Source organism: Ascaphus truei, chromosome 14, assembly GCF_040206685.1.
Source record: "Ascaphus truei isolate aAscTru1 chromosome 14, aAscTru1.hap1, whole genome shotgun sequence".
NCBI lineage: Eukaryota > Metazoa > Chordata > Amphibia > Anura > Ascaphidae > Ascaphus > Ascaphus truei.
In genome coordinates, this window is record NC_134496.1 from 1,598,270 (window position 1) to 1,623,993 (window position 25,724).

Genomic DNA, 25,724 nt, shown 5'->3' on the forward strand with positions numbered 1-25,724 from the left:
TGATTAGTGGCGTGAGAATCTTAAGTTCTAAGGCACCCAGAAATAAAATTCTTTTTGCCCCTAGTTCCTAGGCCTCCCCTCACTCGACCACCACCAGGTCCCAGAATCCAGGACCCCCAGAATTGGTCATGCTGGCAGAGCGGGTCGCGCCATAGGTTCCAATGGCGGCGGCAGAAGCAGCACGAGAAAACAGCTAAGTCTGAAACCCTACAAATCATAGCCCATATCTCCGGTTCTGGAGGGTCCAGAGGGCCATTGTTTGGGGTGCCTGTAGCCGCTGTTCCGGCATGGCTGCAAAACCATTCCTGACCCTCTCTGACCAACCTGACGGAGTATGGACCACCATAAAGGTTCGGGAGTTTTTCCCATAGACTTCAATGGCGGCCGGTCTCCATTGACTGGCTATGGCGGAGAAACCCCATAGGCTTCAACGGCGGCGATGCCCCATTGAAAGTCTATGGCGGAAGACTCCCATAGCCGCCAACGGCGGCGGATTACCGTTGAAAGTCTATGGAGGCGGAGCCCGTTGTTTTCAATAGGGATTTAGTGGAAAACTGTCATTTATTTTACAGCGGAGAATTTTGTGTTAAAGTATGAAACGGTTTAAGTGTTATTTGTGTATCTCCGGTTGTGAAGGTCACAGCTTGCTGAAACTTGGACCCTATAATGTCCCAGTTCCGGCAGTAAGGTCTGGGAAGTTTGGACCCACTGGACCTAACGGAACCGGATATTTTAATATGTGTGGGTTTTAACTTTATTACTGTATTCCAAAGCGGGGATAAAAACCCGTGAAGATTCCTTCACACAATGGAATGCAAATGGTCAGGGGGGCGACCCAAAGTCTAGGAACCAAGTACTGATCAAAAGTCTCTGCCACTCTAACTTTTTACATGAGGGCGGAGAAGCATCAAACTGGAGTGGTTTGTAAGTGTTATATCTTACACTTACAAACAATGAAGATTCTGCCAGATACTTCATCAGGTAGACTGGCCGGCGCCCCTGATTAGATGTGGGGGGCATGGTTTAAAACTGTGTTTCCACGTTAGGGATTGGATACAGATAATTTTTCACCAATAGTCTGTATTCAATGTTAAGAATAGGGTTACAAAGGTATATAAACTGTGTCAACCCTACAGTTCTTGTTCTTCTGATTTCATCTTGAATGTCACCGGATTGCTGGAGAATTGCTAGCTGATACTTCTCCATTCCCCAACTCTAAGTAAGTGTTACCTTCTTGCCTGTTAATTGTACTATATTTCTGTGTTCACCTTTTTAAGGAATAAATATATTTTATTATATCTAAGCCTCGTACAGTTCAACCCAGATATTTGGTGTTTATTATATCTTGTCATAAGTTACCGTGACATTGACCTCGCATATCTCTCGGACCCTACGGACACGGCTCACGGATATCTACTACTCTGACCTCTCTATCCCCTGACCTGCGGCGTTGGACTTCACTACGCTACACTCTCTATGCCCGGATTTGGCAAGTACTATGGCTAACCCCTTGTACCCACAGCCTTTGGACACGCTACCAATCCGCACCCTGGGCACGCATTTACTGCTGTGGGTGCGTGGTCTACTCACTTCCCACCTCCAGTATCGGGGACTGGTCCGGTCTGCGGGCAGCACAGCGTGACAGTTTTTAATATTTAACTTATCTGAAAAGGATGGTGCTTAAAGACAATTATATTACCCAAATTATTGAGGAACCAACCAGGAGAGGGGCAGTTCTGGATTTGGTCATATCAAACAATGTAGAAGTAAGAACAAATATTCAAGTCCTGGAACATTTGGGTAACAGTGATCATAACATGGTCTCATTTGAAATAACTTATCAAAAAACAGATTACTTGGGTTAAACAAAGACCTTCAACTTTGGAAAGGCAGATTTTAATAAACTGAGGTCTAATCTAGTAGTAATACAATGGGATGATGTTTTTGCAGGGAAAAATGTAGAAGATAAATGGGCAGTCTTTAAAACATTGTTTGAAAAGCACCCTTATCAGTGTATACCCTTGGGTAATAAGTATAAAAGATATAAGTCAAAACTAATGTGGCTAAATAAACAGGAAGGGGAGGAAATGGACAAGAAGAGGAAGGTGTTTAGATTCTTTAAGTCAGAAGGGACAGAGACATCGTATCAGAATTATAAGGAATGTAACAAAAATTGCAAAAGGGCAATCAAATTAGCAAAAATGGATAATGAAAAAAGGATTGCAATAGAAAGTAAGGTCAACCCTAAAAAGTTCTTTAAGTATCTTAATAACAAAAAAATGAGGAAAGAAAATATAGGACCCTTTCAGTGTGAGATGAGTAGGCAGATTAATGGAGATAAGGAAAAAGCAGAGGTATTAAACAAATTCTTTGCCTCTGTATTTACCAGGGAAGAATCAAGTTCAATAGTAGTGCCGCAGGAGGAAGCCACAAACTCCATATTAATGAACAATTGGTTAACTGAGGAAGAAGTTCATAAGCGACTTGAAAAAATTAAAGTAAATAAGGCACCTGGCCCCGATGGCATACATCCAAGAGTTCTCAAGGAGTTAAGCTCAGTAATAGCAAAACCATTATATTTAATATTCAAGGACTCCATTTCCACAGGCTCAGTACCACAAGATTGGTGTAAAGCAGATGTGGTGCCTATATTTAAATAGGGAGCTAGATCACAACCGGGAAATTACAGACCTGTAAGCCTGACATCAATAGTAGGGAAACTACTTGAAGGTTTAATATGGGATAATATTCAGGAATACCTAATGGAAAACAAAATTATTAGTAATAGTCAGCATGGATTTATGAAGGATATTTCTTGCCAAACTAACCTTATTTGTTTCTTTGAGGAGGTAAGTAGGAATTTAGACCTGGGTAATGCAGTTGATGTGGTCTACTTAGATTTTGCAAAGGCTTTTGATACGGTTTCACACAAGAGGTTGGTGTACAAAATAAAGCAAATTGGACTCAGTAATAATATATGCACCTGGATTGAAAACTGGTTAAAGGACGGACAACAGAGGGTTGTCATAAATGGAACTTTTTCAGGTTGGGCTAAAGTCGTGAGTGGAGTACCTCAGGGATCGGTACTGGGACCCCTGCTTTTTAACTTGTTTATTAATGACCTTGAGGTTGGCATCGAGAGCAAAGTCTCTATCTTTGCTGATGATACTAAATTGTGTAAGGTAATAGAATCAGAGCAGGGTGTAATTTCTCTTCAGAAGGACTTGGAGAGACTGGAAACTTGGGCAGGTAAATGGCAGATGAGGTTTAATACAGATAAATGTAAGGTTATGCATTTGGGATGCAAGAATAAAAAGGCGACTTACAAATTAAATGGAGATATATTGGGGGAATCCTTGATGGAGATGGATTTAGGAGTGCTTGTAGACAGCAGGCTTAGCAATAGTGCCCAATGTCATGCAGTAGCTGCAAAGGCAAACAAAATCTTATCTTGCATCAAACGGGCAATGGATGGAAGGGAAGTAAACATAAATATGCCCCTTTACAAAGCATTAGTAAGACCACACCTTGAATATGGAGTACAATTTTGGGCACCAATCCTAAGAAAAGACATTATGGAACTAGAGAGAGTGCAGAGAAGAGCCACCAAATTAATAAAGGGGTGGACATTCTAACTTATGAGGAGAGGCTAGCTAAATTAGATTTATTTAAATTAGAAAAGAGGCGTCTAAGAGGGGATATGATAACTATATACAAATATATTCAGGGACAATACAAGGAGCTTTCAAAAGAACTATTCATCCCACAGGCAGTACTAAGGACACGGCCATCCCTTAAGGTTGGAGGAAAGGAAATTTCACCAGCAACAAAGGAAAGGGTTCTTTACAGTAAGGGCAGTTATAATGTGGAATTCATTACCCATGGAGACTGTGATGGCAGATACAATAGATTTGTTCAAAAAAAGGTTGGACATCTTTTTAGATGGGAAAGGTATACAGGGATATACCAAATAAGTATACATGGGAAGGATGTTGATCCAGGGATTAATCCGATAGCTAATTCTTGGAGTCAGGAAGGAATTAATTTTTCCCCTTTATGGGGTTTTATGTTTGCCTTCCTCTGGATCAATAAGTAAGTATAGATATAGGATAAAGTATCTGTTGTCTAAATTTAGCATAGGTTGAACTTGATGGACCTATGTCTTTTTTCAACCTCATCTACTATGTAACTATTATAGTGCAAATTGTCTAAAAATGTAGTACAATTTGCAAATTAATGTATTCAATTTTTTTGTATCAAGAATCTAGTCGATGATTTTATTTTTTCACTTTAAAAAAATGTAATTCCAAGAAGGGGGCTGCACTGACTCGGTTGAAACTTCTGACAGATCTAAGTTAGGATAGCATAAAGGTACCCACAAAACATAATCGGAATCGGTCAAGGCAATTGTGTAGAAAGCACACAAGGACAAAAATACAAACACACAACCAAGGAGGTCACAAAATGTAATAGTCTTCACTTTACTCGCTCATCCAATTAGCTTAGGAAATGTAGTTTCAAATATCTGACACTGAAAATAATACATGCACAAATATCCCAGATGATACAATATCCCAGATGATAGGCTGCTAGTTAGGAGCACGTACCTAATGGAGGGGGGGAAGAAAGCCATACAAATGCCAACGTTTTATTGCTGGCCATCTTTACTAAGCCCAGAGTAACATGGGACTGTCCCTTTTTAAGGATGAATACCAACCACTTCTCTGCCAAAAGGGTCTGTAACTTGGCTCCTAACAAAATATTTGTGTCAGACTTCTGATTTTCAGCAAGTCTCCCTAAAGTGTAGTCGGTCTCGCTGATTTTTAGCATTTGTGGGTCTCATTGACTTCATTGGAGTCTCACAGATGGATGCTTTAAATGCCATTTTTGGTCATCGTCTCATTGATTTAGGTCCTTTGAGGATGTCATCTCTGTATATATTGAATATTCTATTATACTTATTATTGTGTGGGGTTTTTTTATTGCTAAATTTTCCGTCGAAAAACGATTAAGTACATTTTGAAATTATGAATAATATGTTAAATGTCTGAATGATTCCACTATATTTTAACTATAGTTAATGTTGCTGTGTAAGACTTTGTTTTTTTTAGACTGAGAGAAAATCGGTGACAGGTGTCATGTCTGTTTTAGCCCCGTTTACAAGGTCATTACATGGGCCCATTATCTTATATACCTGAGCGGCCCCCTTGAACAGATCCACTGCTTCCACATTATCGGGACCCCCTTTAGTGGCTCCGGTGTAAGTAGGAAGCCACAGTGCCAATCTTTGAGAACTTCATGTACCATAGCAATCCTCACCTCATTGATAAGTATGACTGTGATGTAGCCGGCCGCCATTTTGATTTCCCAGATATCCAGGAAAGGGGTATCAATGTTTTTCTAAACTGATATCCTCCCAGCTATCAGCAAACAGTAGCACTGCTCTGAAGGGGTTTAGGTTACGAGACACAAAGATTAAAAAGGTGGAGTGGCTACTTTGATTTCATTGTTGCCAGAGGGGCCAGCAATGCATACAGTGATTCTGGCAAAGAAGGGGTTCATATCTTGCTTTTATATAGTGTCTGCATGGCAAACCCACCGTGTTCACTCTAGACTTTTACTTTAATTGTTTTTTTTATGCAAATTTGGTAATTTATTTGACAGGACAGATTTTAGATTAGTCTGGTCACACCACTGTCTTTAAAGTAAGTGACTGGTTTCGAAAGACAATATTAGCTACTTGTTATTTGAAGGAAAGATGTGTGTTTAATTGATGATTTTGTTGTTGTTTCCCAGGTAGAGGCTAAAGTCTTCTTTTAGCTCCTGTGTAGCCAAACAATTGAACAATGGTACTCATATTAGGACGAAGATTGAGCAGACACGAGAGCGGGGTCCGTGAATCCCCAGCAACCAAACGCAAAGTCTTTGAGATGGACCAGAAACCGTTGACCGGTCGGGAAGTGTTTGATTTCAACTCCGGCTCTTCTCATTCAGAAAGCATCCTGCAGGTCTTTAATGAGTTCAGAGAAAGCCGACTGTTTACGGATGTGATTATCTGTGTAGAGGGCAGGGAGTTCCCCTGTCACAGAGCCATCCTCTCAGCTTGCAGTAGCTATTTCCGGGCCATGTTTTGTAATGATCACAGAGAAAGTCGCGAGATGTTGGTCGAGATCAATGGGATTTTTGCTGAAGCCATGGACTGCTTCCTGCAGTACGTCTACATGGGAAAAGTAAAGATCACCACTGATAATGTCCAGTATCTCTTTGAAACCTCAAGCCTTTTTCAAATAAGTGTGTTACGTGATGCATGTGCCAAGTTCTTGGAAGAACAGCTGGACCCTTGCAATTGCTTGGGGATCCAGCACTTTGCAGACACGCACTCACTTAAAACACTCTTTACCAAGTGTAAAAGTTTTGCACAACAGGCCTTTGAAGTCGTCGTTCAGCATGAGGAATTTCTGGAACTGGGAAAAGCTGAACTTATCGATTATATCAGCACTGACGATTTGGTTGTCAGCAAAGAAGAAGTGGTGTTTGAAGCAGCCATGCGTTGGGTGTACCACCATGTCGATATCAGAAGACCCATGTTGCAAGAACTCCTGACACATGTCCGACTCCCCTTATTGCATCCTAACTACTTTGTTCAAACTGTAGAGGTGGATCAGTTGATTCAGAATTCACCAGACTGTTATCAGTTGCTTCATGAAGCTAGAAGGTATCACATCCTTGGAAATGAGATGATGTCCTCAAGGACCAGGCCTCGCAGGTGAGATTGAAAGATGTATGGAGAAATGGTGCTCAAATATAAGTGTGTGCTCTGTTCTTACAGAGATAATCCAAACGAAGATGGGCAAACTGGAAACAATCATAATATATTGCAATATATATATATATAATCCAGGGGGCAGCCAGACCTAGCAGTGTCCACATGACTACCGCAACCAATGGTCTTGGTGTTTTAGCCCCACAATATCCCCAAATGTAGGGTCATAGGTAAACAAGAGGGGCCAAGGCCCATTACCTGCCCATAGGGGTGTCCAGAGAAGATCCAAAGTTCCAAGGTTCCGTAGGCGTGCAGTCCTGCAGGGTAAGTCAGCGAGCAGAATGTGTGAAACGAAGGAGCACAACAAAACATGCCATCCATAAAGATAAAATAAATTCAGGGCAACTCCATGTAAAAAGTAAAAGGTATTTAATTAATTAATCCACAATGGTGAAGAGAGAACTAACGCACCAAAGCTTTTCCTCCCGTAGGGACTTTATTAAGGTTTGATAAAGTCCCTACGGGATGAAACGTGTTGGTGCGTTAGTTCTCTCTTCACCCTTGTGGATTAATTAATTAAATACCTTTACTTTTTACATGGAGTTGCCCTGAATTTATGTTATCTTTATGGATGGCATTTTTTGCTGTGCTCCTTCGTTTCACACATTCTGCTCGCTGGTGAGATGCTCACTACATTCTGCAACACAAGCATTCTTCTGCATTAATCAGCACTGACAGTAAATGAGAGAAAGTTGCTAATTAAAGTCTTATATTTATTGCCAATGAAGAGGTTAATGCCACTTCAGGTCTGATGACCTATACAGACACAAGTAAAGAAACTCCACTCATATCCACACAAAGATGACAAGAGACACAATGTACAGATATCCCCATTCACCACATTTTCTAAAATGTTTAGTCTAAGATCAATTTAAAAATTTAGCAAATTTGAACCTAAAACATACATGCGAAAAGTACATTGATGAATCATATTCTCAATACTTATTATTTTTATCAGTCCTAATAAAACCACCAAATAACTGAAATTGAGGAAACCGAAATCATTTTGTAAATTGAGAAAGTGGCAAAACTAGGGTATGTTTTTAAAACAAGTGATTTTAATTATCCGGACATAGACTGGAGCAATAAGATTAGCATTACAACTAATGGAAACAGGTTTTTGTGGAGTGCTAAAAGAAAATTACATGACCCAAATTATTGAGGAACCAACCAGGAGAGGGGCATTACTGGAAGTAATAACATCTGGGAAACAGTGATCATAACATGGTCTCATTCTAAATAAATTATGAAAAAACATATTAGTCTTGTTCAACAAAGACTTACATTTTAGAAAGGCAAATTTTAATCAATAGAGGAATCATCTACAAGGAATGAATTGGGATGATCTTTTTGCAAGAAAAAAATGTAGAAGATAAATGGACATTCTTTACAACATTGTTGGATAAGTACATATATCAGTGTATACCCATTGGTAATAAATATAAAATAAAAAATGTCTATACCAATGTGACTAAATAAACAGGTAGGGGAGGAAATGGAAAAGAGGCAGGCATTTAGATTTGTAAAGTCAGAAGGGAAGTGGGTGTCATCAGAATTATAAGTAATGTAACAAAAATTGCAAAAAGGCAATCAGTTTAGCAAAAATTGAAAACAAATAAAGTCTTGCAATAGAAAGTAAAATCAACCCTAAAATGTTACTCAAGTAACTTCATAACTATAGGTTTAGAAAATGCCTGCACCCTCTGTGGTGAACGCACTATAGGGGGGTGTCCGTGCTAGATTAAAAAAAAGGGGGGGAATCTAACCGAAAAATGAAGCACGGTCCCTTTGGGAAATGAAATTTTGAGTAATCATGTGTTTTATGGGTCACTAGACCCCTTTCTGCGCTTTATTTTGTCCGGTGCTAATAATTTAAATACTTACGTTTTCATGTTTCTGTTACTACCTTAATAACAAAATGATTAGAAAAGAGAATATGGGAGCCTTTCAGTGTGAAATAGGCAGGGACATTATAGGAGATAAGGAAAAAGGTGGAGGCATTAAATACATTATTTGCCTCTGTATTTGCCAGGGAATAGTAAATTGCAAAAATATTGCAACAGGATGACGCCACAACCTCTATATAAACGCACAATTTGAAAAAAATCTATAAGACAGAAGCGCAAAACAACCCACAATGTGCAGACTGTTTAAACAATTTATTCAAAGATTAAAGCTGATAATATGCACTCACAATGTACAAAACGCAATCTGCTTATCTGTGTGGGATGTGGGTAATAGAAAAGCTCTGTGCTGCTTGCTGACAGGACATCCACGCTGCAGCTGCGGTGACATCACTAGTCGAAACTCCGATCTTGCTACGGATCCTCAACAGGAATAAAACTCCTCTGATCCTTTCTTCCTTAAACGCATTTTACAACTATAGTTTGTTGCTTCTTCAAGGGAATAACCCCCCTGGAACTAGGTTCCCTTTAAATAGAGCGTGCTGACTCCGCCTATTTCACTGATTGGTTACAATCAGGGGGCTGGCTCAAACACTGTACAGCAAACTCAGTGCAAGTGTATATGCTGTTATGGAGATGTACCAATGCGCTGTTTGGTGTGGAATTGTGGAGAAGTTACACATAGCCCTGAGTGATATTAGATAATAACAGGAATGTACACATAGTTACATAGTAGATGAGGTTGAAAAAAGACGTATGTCCATCAAGTTCAACCTATGCTAAATTTAGACAACAGATACTTAATCCTATATCTATACTTACTCATTGATCCAGAGGAAGGCAAACAAAAAACCCCAGAGTCATATCCAATGACATCTCATAGGGGGGAGAATAAATTCCTTCCTGACTCTAATACCTTTCCGTTCTAAAAAGATGTACAATCTTTTTTTGAACAAATCTGTTGTACTTGCCATCACTGTCTTTACGTAGCAGTAGTAAGTATGGGCTGTAAGGTGCCTTACAGCTTTTACTTTATACTTTTCAGGTTTCTTTGCAATGCTTCACATCATTCTCAAAATATATTTTTTAATATGGTAGAAAAGTTAATTTTTTTGAACGGATAAACACACAATAATCCCTTATAAATTGAATCACTACCTACAAACGAATCCCCAGCCCTATGCCCTGTACTAACGTCAACATTCACGCATTTTGGGGATTCATTGCTATCACAAATATGTCTGAATGTCTTCTTCTTTTATAGGTCTACGGGATACTCCGAGGTAATTGTGGTAGTGGGAGGTTGTGAACGTGTTGGAGGGTTTAATCTTCCTTACACCGAATGCTACGATCCAGTGACAGGAGAGTGGAAGTCATTGGCAAAGCTGCCAGAGTTTACAAAGTCAGAATACGCAGTGTGTTCCCTAAGGAATGATATTCTCGTTTCAGGTAATTGGGATCAGATTTACAAAAAGTTTGGCAAGTTCAGTCTGGTTTTAGTAGTTTGATGAACCACTCCACGGTAAGGAGCTGGCATCTAAGTACATGTAAGTGTCATGTAAGTACACTGGCATCTATATTCTGTGGCAGGACAAAGTTTCTAAGCCGCGGCAGAAATACTATTAAGGTTGCTCCTCAGTGATAGGGTTTCAGTGCCTGCATTGAGGAGCAACCTTAATTGTAGTCCTTAGAACGTTGAACCTCCACAAGGTAAGGTGATGAGGAGCACAGCCGTGGCGGAAAGGATATTGCAGGATACCAGCCGATGAATAAAAATCTTCTTTATTGAAACAACATGGTGCAGACTGGAGTGAAAAGAAAAGCTCTTACGTGTTTCACGCCACGATTGGTGCTTCGTCACTCCAGTCTGCACCATGTTGTTTCAATAAAGAAGTTTTTTATTCATCGGCTGGTATCCTGCAATATCCTTTCCGCCACGGCTGTGCTCCGCATCACCTTACCTTGTGGAGGTTCAACGTTCTACCGACTACAGAAGATGCACGCCAACAGAAGAATCACAGGATGATTTATGTGAGTTATCTTTGATTACTGGGAGGTATATACAAGGTGGATGTCAGCGTTGCAGACACTGTCCTCATTGGGAGTGATGTAGTGGAGCCAATCAATCTCCATTCACAGCACTCACCAGGACTTCATATGTTTGTCTGTATATAGCGCTTACCTATATACCCCAGCACTCACTTTATTCATATCTTTTCCTGCTTGATATTATTCTTCAATCAAGATTATAATTTTCATTGGTCTGATAAAGACTTATTACTACAGTCATTTGAGCACTATTTTGGAACTTTGTTCTATTAATTGTAGTCCTGCCGCTGGTCCGGCTTTCAAACTTCTTCCGGCCACAGAATATAAATGAAAGTGAGAACGGCTCCTTAGGCCAGTTCCCTGCTGACTTCTGCAGGGACAAGAGCCGCCCCACAATGGGGCCGGGCCCGCTGCGAGGGGGGGTCTGCCAAGCTGCGCCGACAGAAACTCCTGCTCTCAAGAAAATTGAGATCAGGAGTCGCGACAGAGCGCTAGCCCACGCCCCCCGGTGGTTCAGCCAATGAGGGCGAACCTGCCGGGTGACGTCACGGCTGCGCCCCCGTCACTCCCCCGTCACGCTCCCCCCTATCTTTCCCCCTGCAGCTCACTGCAGACCAGGGGACTCGGTTACACGCAGCGCCTGCTTCGCAGACGCGCAGGCAGCGGGCCGTAGCCTTTCTTACCGTGCAGTGAATTATATGGGGGTGGTGTTCCTGCATGGAGAAGTGACCTTGATTGTAGCCCTGCCGCCAGTCTCAGCTGCTGTTCCGGTTTTCAAGTTTCGTACGGATACAGAATACAGATGACAGCGGAGAACGGCTCTTTTCTTACCATGCAGTGGCTTACCATGAACTAATGGACTGTGTTGCTTCCTACAGGTGGTGGTAACATAACCCCCCTATTTTCCTTATATCCTTTATACTTTTATGGTTTGATTTCGATGGTGGCCAATTGTCCCTTACTGCATTTTATGGTTACTGTATGTGATGTGAATAAGTGCTATTAGTGATTGACCAAGTATTAACCAAGTAATAAGGTCTAACCAGTTCAACACAGTGCCAATGTCACTGCATGGCTCTTACCCTGATGGTTATACAAAGTGTGTTTATTAATAAGGAATATAGGTGAGCAAAGCTATAAAGTGTCGTATGTACCCATTGCACTTTATTTCTAACAAGTAACCATGCAATAGGATATTTCATGAACTATAAGACACAGTACCAGTGATTATATTATGTGAGGTTTTATTATATGTGGGATATTACGGCCATCCTGTGGTGTGTGTGTGTGTGTGTGTGTGTGTGTGTGTGTGTATGTGTATGTGTGTAAAGAGTATGCGCTTACGTTGTGTGTGTGTGTGTGTGTGTGTGTGTGTGTGTGTGTGTATGTATGTATATATATATATATATATATATATATATATATATATATATATATATTTGCTGTGGAGGGTTTTTGTCACTTTTTTTACCCACCATAACTTAAGTATGGTAAACCCCATGCTCATTGCTTCATTGCATAGCCAGTTAACCAACCCCACACTGATGAGACCTATTAAGGTCGAAACGGCTGTCTGTCGGTGGGGTTTCTGGCTATGCATCTTAACCCTGGCTGTGCTTAAAGTTGTGACCATGCAGCAAGCTTAAGCCTATAGGGAACCATGTCAAAAATGGTTTTGAAGCAAAAGGTGACACTGTGTGCCCATTTGCATGTCATTTCCCAGAATCCCTTGCTGCAGTGGAAGTGCTGTGTGCTGGGTGATAATGGTGAAAGGCGGGGTTGCAGACCTGCCTAAGACATGCAAATGAGCATACAGTATATTTACATTTGCTATATGCTTTGCTGTGGAGGGTTTTTGTCACTTTTTTTTTTATATATATATATATATATGTGTGTATTGTGACAGAGTCACTAACTCAGTAGGCTGGAATAGTGAATGGAATGGAGAGACGCTGCAGCCAGTTCACAGAGTGTTAATCTCCTCAGACAGAAAAAAGCACACCTGCAGCCTAATTAAACAGGGGCTGAACTATCAGTGAAACAAGTGCTTTAAAAAGCAGGAAGTTGCTCACACAAGGTGAGCTTGTTTTTCCACAGGAAGGTGGAGAGAACTCTCCCGGCTTGGAAGCCGTAGCAGCTGCTGCTGCTCTGGTCCCCAGTACTGCGAGGAGCTTTGCTGCTGGGACCAGCTGGGACCCCAACCCAGGATAAAGATAAACATTGCTGCGAGGCTGGACACAGCCTGCTCCCCGGAACCGTGTTCCTGTTTGCTGTTTGGAGCTGAAACAGATAAGACTTTATTCTTATTATTCTTATTGGTTATCGTTTGTGTAGCATGTTTTGGGCATGACCAGATTAGCTGGCTGTCCTGTTAGTAAGGGCTCAAGAAGTGAGTTAGTGTCCCTAACGGGACTAGGCTTTAATTTGCAAGAAAGTAGTTTCTTAAAGGGACAGTGCACCCGTATTTATTTTGGTTGTGGCTAATAAACCACTATAGTTGAACGTTTCCCACCGTGTCTAGCGTCTTACTGACCCCGCCGCGAGGCCGTCCTGCCACAGGTGGTGTCAGAAGTGGGATGCTACGCCTCTGGGGGTCAGTAGATGAAGATGTGTTGAGACACTGAACTCAAGCGGGGAAAAAAATGATTTTTTGCTGAAGCATGGAAGTTACAGCTAGCAAGCGCTGAGTGTAAATTTTGCCCCGTCGGGTATGAAAGGATTGCAGTGTAAAGCTAATGCCTTTTGCTGAAGTGAGTGAACTTGCAGCTAGCAAGTGCTGTGAGGTAAAGTTTGCCCTGTCTGGTAAAAAAGAAAGTGAAAATGAATTTTGGCAAAGATGTTGCCCTAAGAAGAACCCAGAAGGTTCAAAGATTGTAAAGCCCATACAAGTTACGTGTGTTGTGCAAAGTCTGCCTCGTCCGGTGTGAAGAAAGAAAAAAAATCCGGGGTTTTAAAATGGCCGCTGTCATGTGTCAGTTTTGCAATGTACATAACCATACAAAACAGTGTCCCTTCAGGCAATACGATGATGATGATGATGATGATGATGATGACGACTCGTATGTGGCCCCTGGAGGAGAGCCGTACCCACAGATGAATTTAGTATGCTGGGCCTGTCATAAAGTAGGTCACATGGAAGATGTGTGCCCCAAAATTGTCAAAGACAAACAGCTGCAAAAGCAAGCAACGCCCTATGAGTGCAAGCAAGATGTGGAAGCTGATACCAGTGAGCGTGTGCCCAGTACCACTGATATCTCTGGAGCTAATAAAGCAAAAAGAAAGAAGAAAAAGAAAACTGTTCCTCAAATCACAGGGAGCGAGAAGCTAATGCCGAGGTACAGAGGTGTATACTCCCAGCTTTACAAGAGTATGCGGCTTTAAAGAAAACAGAGAAACTCTTGCGGAGTGAGTTGGAGGAGCTGACGACAAGCTTGAATAAAGCCAACACCGCAATTGCTAACATGGAATCAGAGAGAACAAGTCCTGACTGGAGACTATGCTATCAGATGTCCCAGAGAGATGTGCAAAACTTCATCAAAGACTTAGAAGTTTCTCACCAAGAAGCTAGCACGCTCAAAACAGAGCTGGAGCTCTCACGCCAGGAGGGCCACAGTCTAAACACAGAGCTGGGTATGTTGAAGGAAACCCATGAGAATGCCCTGAGGGATTTAGAGACTGTAAGGAAGGAGAATGTAAGTCTGACGCAGAAAAATTCAGACTTGACTGATCAAATCAGTAAAGGTGATAAGAAGCTCCACCAAGCAGGAAAAGTGGAGAAGCAATTGATCCAGGAAAAGCTAGAGGTGCAGGAAGCACTGCAGAATGCAGAGAGGATGCAACGTGTCTCCCTGCAGCAGAACACACAGGCAACGCACTTATGGCAGAGCCAGCTGCAAGAGCTACATGCAAGTTTGCAAGCAGCCAAGGAGAAGCAGCGAGTGCTACAGGAACGGCTGAGTACCCAGTATGTCCCCACAGAACAGCATGAGGAACTGAGGGCCACGCTGTATGCCACAAGAGCATTGCTAGGGGCAGAGCTGGGTACTTTGAAGAAAGCCAATGAAACGGTCCTAAGGGATATAGAGACTGTGAAAATGGAGAATATAAACCTGAAGGAAGAGGTTTTAAACCTGTCTGGTCAGGTCAGTGATGGGACTGAGAAGCTTCACCAAGCGCAGAAAGTGAAGACGCAATTGGCGCAAGAAAAAAATGAAGTACAGGCTGCTCTGCAGAATGCAGAGAAAATGCTGGAAAAAGAATGCCTCGCCCTGGAGCAGCTGAAGATCACGTTGAGCGCCACAAGAGCATCGCTGGAGGCGGAGCTTAGAAGCCAGGTGACTCTGTGTGAGAGGGAACATGAGAAGGTCCAAAGACTGGAGCAAGAGCTGGAGAAGCAGAGAGGCAACTCCATCTCCATGAGTCAGTATGCCAAGGAGAAAGAAGCCTGGAAGACAGAAGCAACAGCGATACTGGCGACAAGAACTGCAGAGCTCAAAAAGATGGAGGAGGCGTTGATGCAAACCCAGAGTAAGCACCGGGAAGAGGTGAAGGCCCTAAGAGGGGACTGGCAGCATCAGATTGAAGAGCTGCAAACGCAGGTTGCTGAGCGCAAGATACAGCTCGCCGAGCGGGAGAAGGTGACCGTCCGACAGGTGGCTTGCCTGATGTTGCACCATGAAACCGAGATGGCTGATATCCACAAGTGGTTGTACTACACGACCAATGAGGGGGCCCGGCTACAGCTGGAGCTAGACAAGGTCCGGGAGGAGCACCAGCAGCTGCAGGTCCAGAATAAAGAAAGAGAGACAGATTTAAGCCTTGCTCTGAGTCTGCTAGGAGACGTAGAATCGCGACTCAATTCTAACGAAGATGAACTAGCAGCCGCACTGAGTGAAAGAAGAAAGGCAGAAGGACTGCTTCAAGACCTGAGGAAGGACCTGGAGTCTGAGTGTGCTGGCCGCAAGATGGCGGAGAAACAAAAGTGTGACCTGGTCAAGGAGCTTGAGGCTCTGAAGACTGAGCGGGACGCAACGTTGGACTCTACGGCTGACCAGCAGGAGGTTTCTCAGATGAAGCTGGAGGAAAAGCTTGCAACCCCAAGACAGACGTTTGGGTTACTGAAGCAGTCCAAGGAAAAGATGGCGGTAGAGATAAAACAAGGGAGGCACTCCAGGAAGCATGACCGTGATACCGTTGCAGAACTACAGTCTACTTTCCACAAGGCACGGAATGCGAAGGCCAAATTGCGATGCACTAGCACAGTAAGAATCCAATCAAACTACAGTGCCCAGGGGAAAAAAGTGGATTCCTTGCCATGAGGGCAGCCACTGTGAAGAGACAGCCGCGAATGAGACGGAAGTGTGCCCGTGATCATAAGGGGAGAAAGACCGCACAGATAGTCCAGCAAATCTCCCAACAGAGTAAGTTAAAGAGTCAAGACAGAAAGGCCCAAGCCTATGAGTCTGCTGACCGTAAAAGGGAGGTGCCATGGGGTGTACTTCGGGTTAAAAGGAATCCCGACCAAGTTGAAGTACTGAAGATAAATGATGTGGAACCCAACACTGAAGGTACACTGAGGACGAAAGGTCCAAAAGAGAAGGCCAAACAGTCACTGGCGAGTATATGCCATGAGCTGACCAAGGTCAATGCTCTACTACATTATAAGGGAGACTCTGAGCACAAGAGGACAAGGACAACAATGCATCTTCAGGATTTACAGATCAAGGTCACAGCGTGGCGTAGAGTCCTGGCAGAGAGAGCTAATAGACAGCAGGATGCTCAGGAACCTTGTCAAGAAGAGATACAACAAAAGCGGAGCATCAACCTTAAACTGAAACTGGCACAAGACAAAGAGATAGGGAGGTACCAGTCTTCAGACCCAGGTGGCCTGGTAATTACCCCAAAAAGAAAATGCCTAAATTGGAAGGCAAGAAAAAAAAAAGGGGGAGGGAAGGGCCGACGTCAGACATTTTCGACAAAGATGCTGGTGCACGGGAATGGTGCACGGGCCTCTCCACAGGACAATGTTTCACTGTGGAGAGGGATATGTGACAGAGTCACTAACTCAGTAGGCTGGAATAATGAATGGAGAGACGCTGCAGCCAGTTCACAGAGTGTTAATCTCCTCAGACAGAAAGAAGCACACCTGCAGCCTAATTAAACAGGGGCTGAACTATCAGTGAAACAAGTGCTTTAAAAAGCAGGAAGTTGCTCACACAAGGTGAGCTTGTTTTTCCACAGGAAGGTGGAGAGAACTCTCCCGGCTTGGAAGCCGTAGCAGCTGCTGCTGCTCTGGTCCCCAGTCCTGCGAGGAGCTTTGCTGCTGGGACCAGCTGGGACCCCAACCCAGGATAAAGATAAACATTGCTGCGAGGCTGGACACAGCCTGCTCCCCGGAACCGTGTTCCTGTTTGCTGTTTGGAGCTGAAACAGATAAGACTTTATTCTTATTATTCTTATTGGTTATCGTTTGTGTAGCATGTTTTGGGCATGACCAGATTAGCTGGCTGTCCTGTTAGTAAGGGCTCAAGAAGTGAGTTAGTGTCCCTAACGGGACTAGGCTTTAATTTGCAAGAAAGTAGTTTCTTAAAGGGACAGTGCACCCGTATTTATTTTGGTTGTGGCTAATAAACCACTATAGTTGAACGTTTCCCACCGTGTCTAGCGTCTTACTGACCCCGCCGCGAGGCCGTCCTGCCACAGGTGGTGTCAGAAGTGGGATGCTACGCCTCTGGGGGTCAGTAGATGAAGATGTGTTGAGACACTGAACTCAAGCGGGGAAAAAAATGATTTTTTGCTGAAGCATGGAAGTTACAGCTAGCAAGCGCTGAGTGTAAATTTTGCCCCGTCGGGTATGAAAGGATTGCAGTGTAAAGCTAATGCCTTTTGCTGAAGTGAGTGAACTTGCAGCTAGCAAGTGCTGTGAGGTAAAGTTTGCCCTGTCTGGTAAAAAAGAAAGTGAAAATGAATTTTGGCAAAGATGTTGCCCTAAGAAGAACCCAGAAGGTTCAAAGATTGTAAAGCCCATACAAGTTACGTGTGTTGTGCAAAGTCTGCCTCGTCCGGTGTGAAGAAAGAAAAAAAATCCGGGGTTTTAAAATGGCCGCTGTCATGTGTCAGTTTTGCAATGTACATAACCATACAAAACAGTGTCCCTTCAGGCAATACGATGATGATGATGATGATGATGATGATGACGACTCGTATGTGGCCCCTGGAGGAGAGCCGTACCCACAGATGAATTTAGTATGCTGGGCCTGTCATAAAGTAGGTCACATGGAAGATGTGTGCCCCAAAATTGTCAAAGACAAACAGCTGCAAAAGCAAGCAACGCCCTATGAGTGCAAGCAAGATGTGGAAGCTGATACCAGTGAGCGTGTGCCCAGTACCACTGATATCTCTGGAGCTAATAAAGCAAAAAGAAAGAAGAAAAAGAAAACTGTTCCTCAAATCACAGGGAGCGAGAAGCTAATGCCGAGGTACAGAGGTGTATACTCCCAGCTTTACAAGAGTATGCGGCTTTAAAGAAAACAGAGAAACTCTTGCGGAGTGAGTTGGAGGAGCTGACGACAAGCTTGAATAAAGCCAACACCGCAATTGCTAACATGGAATCAGAGAGAACAAGTCCTGACTGGAGACTATGCTATCAGATGTCCCAGAGAGATGTGCAAAACTTCATCAAAGACTTAGAAGTTTCTCACCAAGAAGCTAGCACGCTCAAAACAGAGCTGGAGCTCTCACGCCAGGAGGGCCACAGTCTAAACACAGAGCTGGGTATGTTGAAGGAAACCCATGAGAATGCCCTGAGGGATTTAGAGACTGTAAGGAAGGAGAATGTAAGTCTGACGCAGAAAAATTCAGACTTGACTGATCAAATCAGTAAAGGTGATAAGAAGCTCCACCAAGCAGGAAAAGTGGAGAAGCAATTGATCCAGGAAAAGCTAGAGGTGCAGGAAGCACTGCAGAATGCAGAGAGGATGCAACGTGTCTCCCTGCAGCAGAACACACAGGCAACGCACTTATGGCAGAGCCAGCTGCAAGAGCTACATGCAAGTTTGCAAGCAGCCAAGGAGAAGCAGCGAGTGCTACAGGAACGGCTGAGTACCCAGTATGTCCCCACAGAACAGCATGAGGAACTGAGGGCCACGCTGTATGCCACAAGAGCATTGCTAGGGGCAGAGCTGGGTACTTTGAAGAAAGCCAATGAAACGGTCCTAAGGGATATAGAGACTGTGAAAATGGAGAATATAAACCTGAAGGAAGAGGTTTTAAACCTGTCTGGTCAGGTCAGTGATGGGACTGAGAAGCTTCACCAAGCGCAGAAAGTGAAGACGCAATTGGCGCAAGAAAAAAATGAAGTACAGGCTGCTCTGCAGAATGCAGAGAAAATGCTGGAAAAAGAATGCCTCGCCCTGGAGCAGCTGAAGATCACGTTGAGCGCCACAAGAGCATCGCTGGAGGCGGAGCTTAGAAGCCAGGTGACTCTGTGTGAGAGGGAACATGAGAAGGTCCAAAGACTGGAGCAAGAGCTGGAGAAGCAGAGAGGCAACTCCATCTCCATGAGTCAGTATGCCAAGGAGAAAGAAGCCTGGAAGACAGAAGCAACAGCGATACTGGCGACAAGAACTGCAGAGCTCAAAAAGATGGAGGAGGCGTTGATGCAAACCCAGAGTAAGCACCGGGAAGAGGTGAAGGCCCTAAGAGGGGACTGGCAGCATCAGATTGAAGAGCTGCAAACGCAGGTTGCTGAGCGCAAGATACAGCTCGCCGAGCGGGAGAAGGTGACCGTCCGACAGGTGGCTTGCCTGATGTTGCACCATGAAACCGAGATGGCTGATATCCACAAGTGGTTGTACTACACGACCAATGAGGGGGCCCGGCTACAGCTGGAGCTAGACAAGGTCCGGGAGGAGCACCAGCAGCTGCAGGTCCAGAATAAAGAAAGAGAGACAGATTTAAGCCTTGCTCTGAGTCTGCTAGGAGACGTAGAATCGCGACTCAATTCTAACGAAGATGAACTAGCAGCCGCACTGAGTGAAAGAAGAAAGGCAGAAGGACTGCTTCAAGACCTGAGGAAGGACCTGGAGTCTGAGTGTGCTGGCCGCAAGATGGCGGAGAAACAAAAGTGTGACCTGGTCAAGGAGCTTGAGGCTCTGAAGACTGAGCGGGACGCAACGTTGGACTCTACGGCTGACCAGCAGGAGGTTTCTCAGATGAAGCTGGAGGAAAAGCTTGCAACCCCAAGACAGACGTTTGGGTTACTGAAGCAGTCCAAGGAAAAGATGGCGGTAGAGATAAAACAAGGGAGGCACTCCAGGAAGCATGACCGTGATACCGTTGCAGAACTACAGTCTACTTTCCACAAGGCACGGAATGCGAAGGCCAAATTGCGATGCACTAGCACAGTAAGAATCCAATCAAACTACAGTGCCCAGGGGAAAAAAGTGGATTCCTTGCCATGAGGGCAGCCACTGTGAAGAGACAGCCGCGAATGAGACGGAAGTGTGCCCGTGATCATAAGGGGAGAAAGACCGCACAGATAGTCCAGCAAATCTCCCAACAGAGTAAGTTAAAGAGTCAAGACAGAAAGGCCCAAGCCTATGAGTCTGCTGACCGTAAAAGGGAGGTGCCATGGGGTGTACTTCGGGTTAAAAGGAATCCCGACCAAGTTGAAGTACTGAAGATAAATGATGTGGAACCCAACACTGAAGGTACACTGAGGACGAAAGGTCCAAAAGAGAAGGCCAAACAGTCACTGGCGAGTATATGCCATGAGCTGACCAAGGTCAATGCTCTACTACATTATAAGGGAGACTCTGAGCACAAGAGGACAAGGACAACAATGCATCTTCAGGATTTACAGATCAAGGTCACAGCGTGGCGTAGAGTCCTGGCAGAGAGAGCTAATAGACAGCAGGATGCTCAGGAACCTTGTCAAGAAGAGATACAACAAAAGCGGAGCATCAACCTTAAACTGAAACTGGCACAAGACAAAGAGATAGGGAGGTACCAGTCTTCAGACCCAGGTGGCCTGGTAATTACCCCAAAAAGAAAATGCCTAAATTGGAAGGCAAGAAAAAAAAAAGGGGGAGGGAAGGGCCGACGTCAGACATTTTCGACAAAGATGCTGGTGCACGGGAATGGTGCACGGGCCTCTCCACAGGACAATGTTTCACTGTGGAGAGGGATATGTGACAGAGTCACTAACTCAGTAGGCTGGAATAATGAATGGAGAGACGCTGCAGCCAGTTCACAGAGTGTTAATCTCCTCAGACAGAAAGAAGCACACCTGCAGCCTAATTAAACAGGGGCTGAACTATCAGTGAAACAAGTGCTTTAAAAAGCAGGAAGTTGCTCACACAAGGTGAGCTTGTTTTTCCACAGGAAGGTGGAGAGAACTCTCCCGGCTTGGAAGCCGTAGCAGCTGCTGCTGCTCTGGTCCCCAGTCCTGCGAGGAGCTTTGCTGCTGGGACCAGCTGGGACCCCAACCCAGGATAAAGATAAACATTGCTGCGAGGCTGGACACAGCCTGCTCCCCGGAACCGTGTTCCTGTTTGCTGTTTGGAGCTGAAACAGATAAGACTTTATTCTTATTATTCGTAGCATGTTTTGGGCATGACCAGATTAGCTGGCTGTCCTGTTAGTAAGGGCTCAAGAAGTGAGTTAGTGTCCCTAATGGGACTAGGCTTTAATTTGCAAGAAAGTAGTTTGTTAAAGGGACAGTGCACCCGTATTTATTTTGGTTGTGGCTAATAAACCACTATAGTTGAACGTTTCCCACCGTGTCTAGCGTCTTACTGACCCCGCCGCGAGGCCATCCTGCCACAGTATGTATGTATGTGTATGTATATATATATATGGAAACACAAAAAAGAAAACCTCTAAATTAGCACTCAGACAAATTGCAAAGAATAAAAGGGGTACTTTAATTAAATTAGAAAAAAATAACAGACATACAAACAACTAACTGGAGAGCCTGCCTGACTAATGAATAATGAAAAAACCAATGGACAAAGAAAAACAAAAAAAAAAAAAAAAAAAACATAGAATGCAACATATAATAATGGACCCAAAAAGATATATGCCCTTATGAAACTAGCTTACTGTGGGAACAGAAGTTCCCACAATAAGGCAATATGGACCGGCCGGTCACCACATGTATAAGAAACCATAGAGCATCACAGGTCTACACATATAAGCATGAAAAAATTCTTACAGAAAATAACATAAGTGCTATACTGATAGCAGTAAAAAATATCACTAGCAAGGTGTAAACCTATTGCAACTCAGGTAATGCTAGGGCAAAGGAGACATAAAGGTATGTATATTTAGTGACCCAAATACATATATTAAAGCAGATGGGAAACAAAAACAGGGAGGGATATAATAACCCAAGATACTCAGCTCCTTGATGTAAAGATACTGCATACAAAGATCAGCACAGCACTGTCCACTGGAAAAGTCCAAAAATATAGGACTTAGTTGGTTGTCCAAAATAGGGCAAAGGCAGGCAGGATCAACAGCAGCAAAAATTAAAATTAGCCCACTCAGTGCAGTATATATATATACAGTGTTCGACAATTAATGATAATCACACGCCCGTGGCGAGAGGATTTAGGCCGCTGGCGAGCCGTTCTGCGGCTCTATTAATTTTTTTTTTTATAAATAAATAATTCCTCTCGATCAACGAGAGCTACGGCCGAGATCCCCTGAGGCTCCCAAGATGGCCGCCGACCGCATGTGGACCGCCTTAAACAAGCTTCGCCGCACAATCACCAACCGGCGGGAGAACTGACGGGGATGCCCGGGATGGACGTCTGAGAGGGGAGCGGGGAGCGGACGTGCTCCGGTGCAACCCTGACTCCGGCATCGCCGCAGGTGAGCACGAAGGGCGAGCGGGAGGACGAGAGCTGTGTGCCGCAGGGGATTGGATGGGATGCCGGGGGCGGGGCTTTAAAATGCCGGGCCGCAGGGGATTGGATGGGATGCCGGGATTTTGTGGCTTTGACAAAAAAAAAAGCAGTCGCAGGGGCGGCTACGTGGCTTCCCGCTCTCCCCTGCCTTCCCTCCCCCGGCTCCTCTTCCGTCGGCACCCCGGTTCTGCCTCCCTCCGGCTCCTCGGCCCTCCTTCTGGTTCCCGGCACTCCTTCCCCAGGCACCTCGGCACTCCCTCCCCCGGCTCTCCCTCGGCACCCCGGTTCTGCCTCCCTCTGGTTCCCCCTTCGGTTCCCGGGCTCCTCCTCCCTCGGCACCCCGATTCTGCCGCTCCCCGGGCCCTCCCTCCGGTTCCCGGCATTCTTTCCCCAGGCACCCCGGCACTCCCTCCACCCAGCTGGCTCTCCCCACCTGGAGCCCGCTCACAGCTGCTCGCTAGCAGTGCGGCACCTTCTGCTAGTGAGCACGTGCCTCTGCCGAACCAGCCGCCTCCGCCGAACCCGCAGCTACCTGAGGTAGGATACATATGGGGGGAGATGGGAGATGCAGAGGGGGGGCGGATTCGAAATGCAGAGGGGGGGGGGCGGATGGGAAATGCAGAGGGGGGGGCGGATGGGAGATGCAGAGGAGGGGCAGGAGAGAGAGATGAGAGATGCAGGGGGGGGCAGAGAGATGGGAGAGTCAGAGGGGGGGGGTGGGAGAGACAGATGGGAGATGCAAGGGGGGGCAGAGAGATGGGAGATGCAGGGGTGGGAGAGAGAGATGGGAGATGCAGGGGGGGAGAGAAAGAGATGGGAGATGCAGGGAGGGGGGAGAGAAAGATGGGAGATGCAGGGGGGGAGAGAAAGAGATGGGAGATGCAGGGGGGGAGAGAAATAGATGGGAGATGCAGGGGGGGAGAGAAAGAGATGGGAGATGCAGGGGGGGAGAGAGAGAGAGAGAGAGAGAGAGAGATGGGAGATGCAGGGGGGGAGAGAAAGAGATGGGAGATGCAGGGGGGAGAGAAAGAGATGGGAGATGCAGGGGGGGAGAGAAAGAGATGGGAGATGCAGGGGGGGAGAGAAAGAGATGGGAGATGCAGGGGGGGAGAGAAAGAGATGGGAGATGCAGGGGGGGGGAAGAGAAAGAGATGGGAGATGCAGGGGGGGGGGTGAGAAAGAGATGGGAGATGCACCCAATCACCCCGCCACCCCACCCAATCAACTCCTCTGTCTCTCGCCCTCTGTCTCTCTCTCGCCCTCTGTCTCTCTCTCGCCCTCTGTCTCTCTCTCGCCCTCTGTCTCTCTCTCGCCCTCTGTCTCTCTCTCGCCCTCTCTCTCTCTCTCGCCCTCTCTCTCTCTCACCCCCTCTCTCTCTTTCACCCCCTCTCTCTCTCTCACCCCTCTCTCTCTCACCCTCTCTCTGTGTCTATCTCACACTCTGTTTCTGGATCTCTTATTTACCCTATATATCTTAACTGCCCTATACTACACGGATATAACCTACACTGCTTTATTCCAGCTCTGACTCAAGTTTCACACAGAAGACATCGGAACCCCCCTAACCCAGAAGACAGGTAAGAAACACCTCCCCTCCAATGTATAACATTGTGGGAATGAGGGTACCTGGACATTGAGGGACTGTGGATCAGGTAAGATCCCAGGCGGGATTGCTGCTTTAGATATTGTGAAGCGGGACGTTAAGGGGTTCAGGAAACTAGTCATTCACACCTGGCTTTTATTTCTAGATCCGACATTTACACACACACACACGTAACAAGGACTAATTGTAGTATAATGTAATACAATAAATACATTTATGTCAAAAACGAATGTTGTTCTGACTAGGAATTTATTAAATGTATTTTATTTATATATTTTATTTTAAAGCGAGGTTGGGGGCGGGATTGGGGGCGGGACTAGGTGGCGGGACTAGGTGGCGGGTAGATTTTTTTGGTTGGGCGAGTAGATTTTTGGGTGTTTTGTCGAACTATATATATATATATATATTAGTCTGCGCCTCCCAATCTGTGCAAATTTAAATACGCTAAGTAGGGATTTTACATTGAATTTAAATTGTATCAATATATTAAACTACTCAGTGTGAAAAAAAATAATATAAAAACCATATAAAAAGTGCACATCTATAAATGCAAATGACTAAAAAATCAATAACTATAAATAATGACTGGAAAAAACAACAATGCTTCTGGGGAAAGGGAAAGAGAAGAATCAGAGAGGGGGGGGGAAATGGGGAGAAGGTGGGGTGACTGGTATGGGAAAGAAAAGAAAATGGAATAGGGTATAACAGGAGAGAAAGGGAACACTTGTAGGGGGTGATAAGGTTACAGAGCTTTGAAACACGCAGGATGAGACCAGAGACATGAATAAATCTGTAAGAGTACTGGTGTCAATACACTCATTAAAATCGGCATGGGCCAGTGTACCTATCATATAAATCCAATAGGTCTCCCTTTTGCACAGGGTTTTGAACCTGTCTCCTCCCAAAATAGAAGGGGGGACATGCTCAATTCCCATGACTGTCAGGAGTCCTGGATCTTTGTCATGATGGAGAGTAAAATGTCTTGATACGCTGTGTGCAGTTATACCCCTTGCCACATTTCTCCTGTGTTCTAGATATCTTACATTGAGAGAACGAATAGTTCTCCCAATATACTGCATCCCACAGGGACAACTCAGCATGTATGCAACATACAGGGTTTGGCATTCAATATGCCCTTTAACCCCATAGTTGCTCCAAATGTGATGCAAATGTATGTTCTAAACACATCTGTCTACACATTATGCATTTTGACCTCGTGCACCCGAAGTTCCCATTAGTATTTGTAGTTTTGTTTCTCAATTTAGTTTTCAATTTATTCTGCGCTATTACATTTTTAACATTGGTCGCCTACAGGTGCTCTATTGGGCAATAATTCTCTTAAATGTGGTTCACATTAGAGGATTTTTCAATGTGTATTTAGAATCTTAATTATTTTGCAGATGTGTTGAATTTAGTCACAAATTTAGAAGTGC

The 25,724-nt window shown here is 44.6% G+C and overlaps 1 protein-coding gene across 6 annotated transcripts in view; it reads left to right on the forward strand.

The window, feature by feature from the left end:
• KLHL24 (kelch like family member 24) overlaps positions 1–25,724 on the forward strand; it is a 101,113-nt gene that overhangs the window by 39,135 nt on the left and 36,254 nt on the right. For 4 of the 6 annotated variants that reach the window (XR_012787914.1, XM_075569487.1, XM_075569483.1 and 1 more), the window contains exons 2-3: positions 5,797–6,766; positions 9,992–10,176. Coding sequence is in view for 5 of the 6 variants with exons in the window: in XM_075569487.1 (XP_075425602.1) it covers positions 5,847–6,766; positions 9,992–10,176 (1,105 nt within the window). In the remaining variant the exon portion in view is untranslated. Of the gene's footprint in view, positions 1–64; positions 1,220–5,796; positions 6,767–9,991; positions 10,177–25,724 lie in introns of all 6 variants that reach the window. The other 2 variants (XM_075569486.1, XM_075569485.1) reach the window with 2 other exon arrangements.